At 42.4% G+C, this 11,299-nt stretch overlaps 1 protein-coding gene across 1 annotated transcript; it reads left to right on the forward strand.

Annotated features, from left to right (window-relative positions):
• The first annotated feature begins 2,654 nt into the window (after window positions 1-2,654).
• Window positions 2,655-8,097, forward strand: LOC111839815 (protein FAM110A-like). Its single transcript, XM_023804064.2, has 2 exons — window positions 2,655-2,822; window positions 6,130-8,097. The coding sequence occupies exon 2, from the start codon at window positions 6,298-6,300 to the stop codon at window positions 7,420-7,422; it is 1,125 nt and encodes a 374-aa protein (XP_023659832.1). The 5' UTR covers window positions 2,655-2,822; window positions 6,130-6,297; the 3' UTR covers window positions 7,423-8,097.
• The last annotated feature ends 3,202 nt before the right edge of the window (window positions 8,098-11,299 follow it).

The raw sequence follows: 11,299 nt of genomic DNA on the forward strand, positions 1-11,299 counted from the left end.
TATGGCTGCCTAACATCTCTTTCGGAAACCAAGGGTATTAATATGAAGTTGGCAGCCCCTTTCTTGCTATTATAGTTTCTGTTCTTCCAGGAGAGCTTTCCATTAGATGCTGGAGCATTGGATTTGGTGCCATTGAGGTTGATCAGTTGGGTGATCAGGGCTCTTTCTGTGAGTTTTTGTGGCTGACTGCTTCACAACTAGACCTGCTCCCAGACATTTTGACCTTCACATTCACTGACCAGGGCAGAAATGTAGCAAACCGACTTGTTGGAAAGATGGCCGTCCTATGATGTTCCCAGGTAGAACATCACTAACCTCTTCTGTACAACCATTCATTCTGCTGCTAATGGTGATTACAGGAAATTGCATGACTGGGCTTAATTATACACCTCTGTCAGGAATGGGTGTGCCAGGCAATTCCTCTAATTACTATTGGTGTCCAGGTACTTTTGGCCATATAGTGTATGAACACACTTGTGCACTCAAAAACTAAATGGCTTATTGTTGCACGCAGATTCAAGTGTGAAAGTAGATACACAGGAGGAGCCAAACCAAGCTAAAGACATGAACATCAAGCTGTTGTGTCGACTGCTGAGGTTTTCCCATATCAGCACAGTGTACAGAGAAAGGCTCAATACAACTGAATGTTGCAGAGTGAAACAGATATTCAGTAAGTAAGACTGTACCCCAGAGGCTGAAGAGAGTGCTGGGTGTTAACCAGGAGGGAGATGGCAAGAGGGAGTGACTCTATCCTGTAAAAATGGAGGAAGAGAAGTAGATGAGGCAGATTGGGAGACAGATAAAGGAAGTTGAAAGGTGGAGGTAAGGGCAGAATCTCTGGAGGAGGTGGGGGTTCATGCTCCATGAAAACTTGCTTAACCAGTTTGAGAGATCTGAGGTTCATGACTCTCTCCTGTCCTCACTCACTCACTCACTCGCTCATTCATCTGCAGTCATTCACTTACCCCGAGTTACCCACACTCACTCACTCACTCACTCACTCATTCTCACTGTCACCTACCCTCACACATTCACTCACTCTCATTTACCGTCACTCACTCACTTATTCATCTGCAGTCACTCACTCTGTTACCTAGATTCACTCACTCACTCACTCACTCACATGTATCTCCTCATTTACTGATACACACACTGATTCATTACCTCATTAAAAGACAGTGAAACACTCCAGCCGTCACAAAAAACACATGGCACTTGACAGATACAGGCATACAGATTTTATTCATAAAGTGGACATTTTGACTGGCAGTTCTTCTATTCATTTTTTTTCTATAGCTTTAGGGCCATTCCTTTAGAACTGTTGTTTGAAATGACCTGAATGTAAGAACACACCTCAAACAGTATTAACACATGAACAGCAGCTGCGGTTTTATACTCACACATCAAAGATAGAAAAAGCCCTCAGAGATCTTTTGGGTTTTGGGGATAGATATTGCTCTTCAAACTTGTTTCTAGGGTGTCTTTCCCTTCAGAAACACAAAGATGGTAAAAATATTTAATTGATGTACTGATCCCTCAATAAATTAAAAATTAAATGGAAATATCCTGACACTAAAAGTGACCTTCCTTAGCTTTAGATGTAGTAAGTAATTTGTGGCTCAAATTTCTTCAGTGTCTTCGGTGTGTTTCCAATTTAAAAAAACACTGACATCCCAACAATTATAGTGTATAGCGTCAAAGAGATTTCACCCTGTTTCTCTCTACCCAAGTCTGCCATCACACCCAGGATTGAGTAATTTCGACTGTATCCAAATGATATTCTGAACTGGTTAAAAAAAACTTTGAAACTATTGCAAAAAAGAAATCAATTAGTCTGTCAAATGAATCTCAACCCCAATCCCGTCTTGGCCCAGGATCTAAGAGATGATAACATAGAGCAGGATGTTGATGCTCCAGTTAAATTTTACTGAATCATCTTCAGTACAGTCATCTTTTCTCCTGGGTAAAGGCAGAAATAGTTGTCTTTGATGAACCCTATAAAGCTCTGCTTAAGCAACAGCAGGCTCTTCTGCTGGTTTCAGCTAGTTACAGCTCACTTAAATATGATCAAAAAACACTTCTTGGTGATTCACTGCTGTGGGTGATTTATTGTTCTGGTGTGGCTAAGATAAGAGTTTCTCTCCTCTCTGTGCTTCGACTAGCACTCTACTTAGTTTTATTGCTGTCACTGCAGGATGTTCTAGCTATAGATCTCATTGGAAGGTAAATATCTGCTTCCTGTGCTCCATAATCAGACATTTAGGAAGAGAGACAGACCATCACATGGGAAGAGGAGGGTCTGAGTGATATATGTCCATGTGCAGTCTTGGATGAAACTTGAGCTATCATTTTAGCTGACCATGATCGGGAGTTTTGCTCTGTGCTGTGTCACAAAATCTTTAAGGATACAAGCAAAACATTCATAAATTTACTTCTCAAGGTGAATAGGAAGAAAAATTGATAAAAGACCTACAATCTATAGTTTGCAGTATAGAGGATCCTAGACCGTTTGGATGTAGCTATTAGTCCTAATTCCACCTCTCTCACAGGTAAGTCAAGGAGGGTGGGGACAATACTGTGATGTCACAAACCTCTTCATTGTTCTGAAACTTCTGATTGGACAAGGGGAGGAGCACTTAAGCAGTCAGTATAACCGGTTTGGACTGCCTCTGCCTATCAGACAGCTCTGACACACACGCTTGCTCAAATTCTGTCCTTTGCGCTTGGAGTCTTATCTCCTCCTGCAGCTCCACCAGCGTTCTACCACTGTATTCTGGAATTCTGAGCGTCTGCTGAAGGCTCCAGGAAAGCACACAACTAAGGTAAGCCATGGAGGGAGATGGAGATTAAAACTAATGGTGATGTTTGCAAGCTACTCAAATGAACATGAACTAAACGACAGTTTGCTCTGCGTGACATTTGATCTGTTTTAGCTCCTAAGAGTGCGAGATAGGATCATTTATCCCTGGAGATGCTTGTGTGGACTTGTCTGCCGGCATCGGTTGAGTGTGTGCCCGCTGAAGGAAGCCGGGCCAGGTGCTGTTTCTCTAGCACAGCCCAGTGCAAAAGGGAGGTTCAGGAAAAGCAATGGTAGCGTGTCTGGCCATGTTGGAAGTATGGAGACCACAAACTCAGCAGGCCAGCAGAACTGTATTTTCTATATGTCTAACTACCTTAACTGCTATGTTAACAAGACTGTACACTATTTATTTTAATGACATTTACATGTATTCGGTACCATCCAAGCCAGTTGCTCACATTCCTACTAGCTGGCTGAGTACTTCTGCACATCTATAAATAAAATCACACAGAGGGAGATGTATGGCTGCATTTCATATCCCGGTTAACAAGAGATACAAGACGGCAGGGGGAAAATCTCAGTTAGTTTCCCTCATAACACTACAGTGTAGTCATCAGATCATTCTTGACGTCTGAGAGAATATGTGAGAATGCGTATGCGCTATGGGACATATGATTCAGTACGGGAACAGGTGGTTATTAACTGCAGCTTGCAACCGCCATTGTTGATTTAGGTGTGCTTAAGGCTTGTGGAATGCAATAATCTCCATTTGCAATTTACAATCATCATTCACCTGGGGTGACCAGCTTCTCTGAGTGATTAGTCTTTCTTTCTTTCTGACTCTTTTTCTGTTGCCTTATCTCAGCTTGTACCACTTTATTACCAGATTTCTCTGACATGAACTGGTGCCAAATTGTGGTTGTTAGGAGAAATGCCTGGAATGCTCTGGTGTGGCTAGCAACTTGTGCGAAATTCGCACAACATCCAAGGGACACAAGAAGATTAACAAATGAGAGTTTTACACTTGTGGTAGAATTTGGTCTTGTACTGAATTGAATTAATCTAAAGTTTAGGTTTCAGTTGTATTACTTGGAGGTATATTTTAAAAGGCCCAATACCTCATTCTACTTGAGGAAAGAAAAAATGAAGAATGATTGCGAAAAGGGGTGTGGGGGGGGGTTTCACTGGAGCTAAGAGACCAACTATTAGATATTCCGTCGTACGATATCTTTCTTGTCAGGCCACAACAAGGCTCCTCATGCCCAACTTGTTCACAGCCTGCTCACATGTCTCATGTTTAACAATACCAGCTTTGCACCTCGTGGTAAAAAAAGCCTCTTACTCAATATCCTGCTTTCAAAAACTTGTAGACTGACTGGTATTTCTGACCCCATTCTGCCCAAGACTGGAAGTAAAGATTTGATTGGTGAACAAATCTAGCATGTCAAAGGAAGCCAAACAGTAATATAAAGCAATGAAAGCAGGTATGGCTCTTCTGGATAGGTGGGTGGTTAGGGGTTCCATTCAAACATTCTTACAACTGACAATGAACGGCCAAGCAAGCATGTTTCCCGTATTCATGTGTCCCGATCATTTCCATGTGAAAGGTATACGCGGATGGGCGTGGAAGCTCTCCCTAAAGGATTTAAACAATGTGATAATTACAGCAATAGTTATGTGTTATGTATGAATGGAGGTAAATAAATTAAACAGGCAGCCCCCAGAAGGGGATAATCATTGCTCAATGTTCAATGACAATACCCTTGAGTTGCCAGTATGCTGTAAAATTTTTGAATTAATATTTTTATCGAGATTGTTACTTCAAAAGCAGAGTATCACAGACAGAATGAATCTGATGCCAATTAACAGTAATTACAGAAAAGTGCTACAAGATGATGTGGAGATGTGACCACGTGGCCTATGTAGCTATATCACTAACTGTACCTTGCTTGTTTTGAATAATTGGTATTTACTTGTAATACTTTGGAATATTTACTTCTGGTGAACAATCTGGATTTAGAAAGGATTCCCCTGTATTCTGTCTGAAACCTGTTTTGCGTAACTTTCCACGGCCTGTCATTTTTACCGAGCTCACCTCCATGTGGCCCTTCAAGGTTAAAGGTAGTACCTTTAAGCAGGGCCCACCCTGGGTGTTCTGGTGCCTTAGGCAAGATTCTGCTGAATCCCCCCCCTCCAACCACCACCTCCAAAGAAGCAAAAAACAAATTTTGTCAGCTCATTTATATTACAAACATTTCAGTAGTATGGCTGATAAACAGCTAGCTCAGGTCTGTATGACAAGAAAAGTAGTGAAATATTAAAACTAGTGTAAATGTCATGGAATGCAGTATTTCTTCTGATTTTTTTTCCACTCGCTGTTTTGGCACCCTAAGCGATTGCCAGTCTTGTCTATAGGGTAGGCCAGCCCTGATTTTAATGCAGAGTGTTTTATATTGTTTTACAGCTTACTGCTTGTAACTTACGCAGTGGATGGCCCTTACGCTGAATCAGTCAGCCATGTTGCTGGTAATCCTGTTACCAGTTTGCACCCAGATCTGTTCTACAAGGCACCCAATCATAAACTGCAGTCTAATTTCCCTTGTGGTCAGTAAAACAAACCAGGCGATATCTAAAAATGAATGGGATAGGAGAGACTTTCATTCTTCTGCCACGCAGTGAAAAATAGATTGTAGTAATAAAATTGGTTATTTAAAATTATATGTTGGTTCAGCATCTCCAAAGAATCCTGCTGCAGTACCATGAATGAAGGTAAATTGCTGTAAAATAAAAAAACAAAAATAAACAGTCGACCCTTCCGCATTGCAACTGTCCCCATTGTGGTTTTTATATATCGTGGGGTTGGAATAAGAAATGAAATGGAGAGTTTGTGGGAGTCTTTCGAAGACCACAGATGACTCACAAAAAGTTTAGTAAATACATAAATGCATAAAAAATATGCAGAGTATTGGCTTTGAGGGCGCCAAGCGTGTTTATGGCAGCCTCTCTTGTGATCTCGCAGTGATTTTTGTATCTCGTGTATCTTGTATCTTTTCGCTTTGCTGCACTCATATGTTTTCTTTGCTCACCAAGGGGACTAACCCTCATGATGCGGGAGGGTCATCTGTAGAGGAAATGCTGGTTGATATCCTCTGGCAGTGATTAACGGGGGAACAGTCCCCTGATCTAAAGTGTTTTCATTATACCTCTCTATCACCCACCATGACTTAACTGTAACGTAACCTTGTGATACTGAAAGGCCAGATTGTGGTCAATGCACAGGCAGCTCTGTGTCTCCCAGGCCAATCTGACCACTCCTCTTGTTTTTGCAGAAGCCTGTCCAGTCTGAAGACAGTCGGACTACAACATTTGGCTTTTGTCTTGTGCTGTTGAGACTCCATCATTCCTGCCTGTCAGGCGGCCCATAAACGAGACCAGAGCAGAGACCCGAAGCAAGCAGCCGAATCAGCAGAGAACAAGTTTCACTGGATCGTACCTTAATGTCAGTGGAAACTCTCAGGCCCTCATCCGGGCGTATAATGGTGGCCCCAGTCGCCACTGCTACACCCATTCGCTTGCGCAACAAAGGGCCTGATTACTTCCGGCGCCCAGAGGCTTCTGAAGCGGGCCGACCCAGCGCTGTGGAGCGCCTGGAGGCAGACAAGGCAAAATATGTTAAAAGCCATCAAGTGATACGTACCAAACAGGAGCCTGTTTGTGCCCCTGCGAAGCCCATCCGCTCAGCTAGGACCACAAGCCTGCAGACCGTACCCAGCCCACCTATTATAACCCACACCAAAGCTCAGAATAAACCGACACCCCCATTACCCACAATTCCTAGTCCCAAAGTCTCAGCTGTTATCTCACTGGCTCCATCTTCCCAAATGTTACGGCCGCACCCCCACAAGCCACTGGTTTCAACCAATCTACCGCAAGCCGTCACCCGTAAGACTAAACGCCCGGAAACACACAGCGGCTCAGTGCTCAACTTGGAGACCCTCAGCAACCTTATCAATGTGTCTGATACGCCACCACCTTCCACCACCCCCACCCCGACCTCGCCCCTCACTCCAGATGAACTCGTCACAAGTGATTCCCCTTCCACCTTCCCAGGCAGCCTGCCTGGGTTCACTGAGCCAAACTGCACCCCCCCGCTAAGTCTTCCTGTAGTGGCAGTGCGTAGAGTGGACGTGCGCCCCCCACGCCCCCAGGCGCCGCCTCTCCGAGTGCAGAGTCGCATGCTGCAGCACCCACATCCGCACCCCTCTGTCCTGTCGCCACCCCCCGCCTCGCCTGCATCCACCTGCTCACTACAGCGCTCCAAGTCAGACCTGAGCGATCGCTTCTCCCGAGTGCCCGCTGACCTGGAACGATTCTTCAACTATTGTGGCCTGGACCCCAGCGACATGCAGGGCCTGGCGTGGACCGGCTCAGACATTACCTCGCTCTCCCGTCTCCGCAGCGCCAGCGCACCGGGCTCCAAGCATGGCGGCCCACCGCAGGACAGTGACCCGGAGCCTGACGAAGAGGGTCCTCCTAGGAGTCGCGTGCCCTATGGCATGTCGGTCATCGAGAGGAATGCTCGTGTCATCAAGTGGCTCTACGGCTTGCGGCAGACAATGTAACTGTGTCACATTTCTGGGGCAGTTTGACGAAAATGCACCTTCTCTCCTGACACGCAGGCAGCGAAATCACTGCATTTCGGGCCAAGCTAACTCACTGAATTCACACTGTGAGAGAGTAAAATGTTGCTCTAATGTTTGTCTATGTATGTGTGTCTTATTTATAAACATTTCATCAGATGTCAATATAAAAAGATCCAAACACAAGCTGCTGAGATAACGCTATGGTAGAGCATTGCTTTTCATCTCATCTTACTAAGCTAACTTTTCATATTCTGCTGTGACAATGGGGAAATTGAGTAAATAGGTACCGAAGACAAATAAAGGTGGGGCAGGGAGGGGAAGCTGAAATGTTGGTGGCCTCAGTCACCTCTGTTTATTCCACAGCAGTGAAGCAGGAAGATGAGCTTTTCAGAACGATCTTTCCCAATCTTTCCATGACATCCTTGTGACCATGCAGAAAGGCTTTTTTTGTTCTTGTGATTTTTTTTTAAATCTAAATATCTTAAAGATAAGATAGAGTTCTCCTCACTGCATTTTCCATGTGAATTAACTTGTAAATATATCCAGGTGTCCCTGAATATGTTTCTGCTGAATACGTTTCTTTGTTGGATTGGCTGAATAAGGGCCGCACACATTTTGCATTTATATGTAAATAAAGCGTCAAAACCTCACAAAGCTTTGTGGCCCATTATTATTGCTTCTGCCTTGATACAAAGATGAACTTGAAATTACCTTTTACTGTTTGTGCTGTTCTTTGTGTTCATACAGGCTTGTGCTAGCCTGCCCTTGTCATTATGTGCTTGGAATCATGCGTGAGTGCAGCAGGGCTTTTCCAAGCCCTGAGATTCTGTAGGATTTATCTCTGAAAATTGAGAGGCCCTGAAATAAGCCGATCCAGTGTTTTTTTTTACAGAGTGCTGTTTCATTAACATCACACTACTGTGATGTCTCTTTTCACTGCCCAATCATTTAGCACACAATTGTTCAATCACAGCATACCATTTGCATTTAAATGAGGTGATTTCTTGTGCATTGCATGACTAGTAACACGGGGGGAATGTAACCTGCGGGCAGGGTACGAACCTAAGTTTAGTCTCACTTCCTCATGTAGATGAAAAGGTAGTCAGCCCTTACTTCTGTTAGCTCTGAAGTACGTGTTTTCCTCTCTGGGATTATACTCACATGACAGGTTAATGTCATCTACGCCCTCAGGTACAGGCTTGATCCAAGTTACCCATTACTCATGTGACTCACTGACGTCATAGAGAGCGTTGGTGGTGGGTGTGCATACAGAGTGCTGGGGTGGGCTTTACCAAACCACCTGATTCATCTGACCCAGTCTAACATGAAGCTGTGGAAAAAAAAACAATAACCCTCAGTCTAAAGTGAAAAACTGTGAATAAAAAGAAAGCAATAGCTACCTAAACAGTCTTAAACAAAAAACTGGAAAAACAGTGTATTTTTAGCCATTACCTGATAAAATCTCTACCAGGGCATTCTGGGGTTTCCATGAGGAAAATTCCGAAAGAATGCAAGACACCTAATCAGTCATCTCAGCTGATATTAATTGGGCTGTATCACCCAGCACCAGTACACTGTTACAGCATAGATAATAATTTTAACACAATTCTAACAGAACAGCTGTCAACAATCCCAATGAGAAACTGTGTATTTCTATACCTCAATTAGGGAAAAAAACAATTTCCATTTTCCAGGATGTTTGGACAGTAGATTCTTGTTTGCTATCCCTGAGCAACTGTGCCTCTGTTATATAAAATCTACATGAATACTGTTTTTAGATAAGAAGACAGTAGTTTAAATCCTGGCCTATTGAAGGTTTTAATTTATATTTTTATAATTTAATTACTTAAAAAGTAATGTTGGTATTCTGTTGGCTATGAATTATTCATCGGTCTTCGCTCGATTCAGATTTTTGACATTTACTTTGCTAATGATCAATGTGCAACTGCAACAACTTATGAACACTTGCATTGTTAGATAATCGAGGTTGAAACTGTGGAGTGTTGAGCACTTTGTCTTAAAACAAAAATGCTACCCTTTAACATTCATTTTATGTTTTAATACAATTTGTGACTCTGATAAGCTTTCACAATTATTCATCAGTTACGTCCTTAGATCAAATAACATTGGTATATCCTCTGCCCTGTAACCAGGGCTGGACCAGCCATCTGGCACGCCAGCAATTTTCCTGGTGGGTCAATCGGCACGCGGGCCGATAAAATTTATCATGCAGACCCTCCCCCCCAGTTCTGCAAAATGTATCTCTCAGCAAAAGCTATCATTTATCACCCCCCCCCCCCCACTTGGTAAAATTTACTGTGGGGCTGTGGGGGACCCAAAAGTCCAGGGCCAATTTTTATTTCCAATCCAGCTCTGCTTGTAATCTGTTATCAAAGGTGGATTTTAACAAACCAACTCATTTAAAAATATTGCCTGAAATGAATCATTCTGCCTAAGAAGGTTTGACTAAGAACTATGTGTACAGATCAGCTTTCAGTATGTGCTTAGAAAGCGGAAATGTTTTTTCACTTACCTAGCCTGCAGTAGGATTCCGACTTTACTTGTGACGTCAAGTAAATGTGTTGAAGTCTTGATATTCAGAAAGTTTATTAGTCAATCCATCTAACATTTCAGTTTAAATTGATTTCCAAGGCTAGATTGAAAACTTCATTTTAAAAAATACCTCTGGGTAGGAACTATTCACGCATGTATACACGCACAAATACAATGCGTTTATCAATGGGGAAATGATTTTCAGTTGAATCACCTCCCCTTAAACTAAATCATTAGTTCTTTAATATGTAATTTCTAACTAAGTACAGGACTGAAGACATTACCATATTGCCAGGTGCTGATGTAATTTCTCTGTGTCTTCTGTGCTTGCCATCTATTCTCTTGCAGGCCTATATTTGAAGATATGCAGCTCATTGGCTCGTAGGGTGTAGGTCGTTCATCATGGGACTGAATAAGAAAGAAACCACTGAAGTAAAAAAACTTAAATTTAGAAATAAAGAACTTAAATTTAAAAATGAGAATGATTTTGTGGCAGACACAAAAAGTGCAAAATATTCCACCTTACTAGGTAATGTTATAGTAAAATAACATCCATCCATTTTCTGAAACTGGTTGTTATACAGGGTCGTGGGGGATCTGGAGCCTGTTCTGGGGGGTTAGGGTGCATAGTGGGGATCAACCCAGGATGGGGTGCCAACCCATTGCAGGGCACACTCACACACCAGTCACCCACACGTGCACACTATGGGAAATTTGGTAACTCCAGTTAGCCTCAGGATGTTTTTGGACTGTGGGGGGAAACTGGAGCACCCGGAGGAAACCCCACGACGACACAGAGGTATGAAGCAACAGTGCTAACCACTGCAACTCCATGCTGCCCCTATTAAAATAACAATAAGAGGGATTTATTTTGAAATTAACAAATTTAGACTCTTCTTCCAAATAATCTATCTTTAATTGACTAAAAAGGCAGTGTTTCAAGAAACCTTAAATTACTACATTTGACTATTTATTACCTCTGGTCTGTTGTTTCAAACAATATATTTAACTGATATACGTATTCATTTAGGAAATGTTTACAAAATTAGTTTTACAGTTCATGATATCTTTTTCATTTGCATGCGCCAAAAACATACTGCGGATCTCATATCTAAAGTGAAACTGCGCTATTGTCAATAAAAGAGCAAATGAACAGTTTGGGGAAATTTGTGATGAAGAAACGAAATGTAAGAAATCCATCGATAAATATTATTTGATACTTGTTACATTAACATTGTTTTTTTCCTTTTAGAAATCTCTGAACTTAAATACAATTTCGACAAAAGTGCGGAACTAAAGTTTG

Source organism: Paramormyrops kingsleyae, chromosome 8 (assembly GCF_048594095.1).
Source record: "Paramormyrops kingsleyae isolate MSU_618 chromosome 8, PKINGS_0.4, whole genome shotgun sequence".
Classification (NCBI taxonomy): domain Eukaryota; kingdom Metazoa; phylum Chordata; class Actinopteri; order Osteoglossiformes; family Mormyridae; genus Paramormyrops; species Paramormyrops kingsleyae.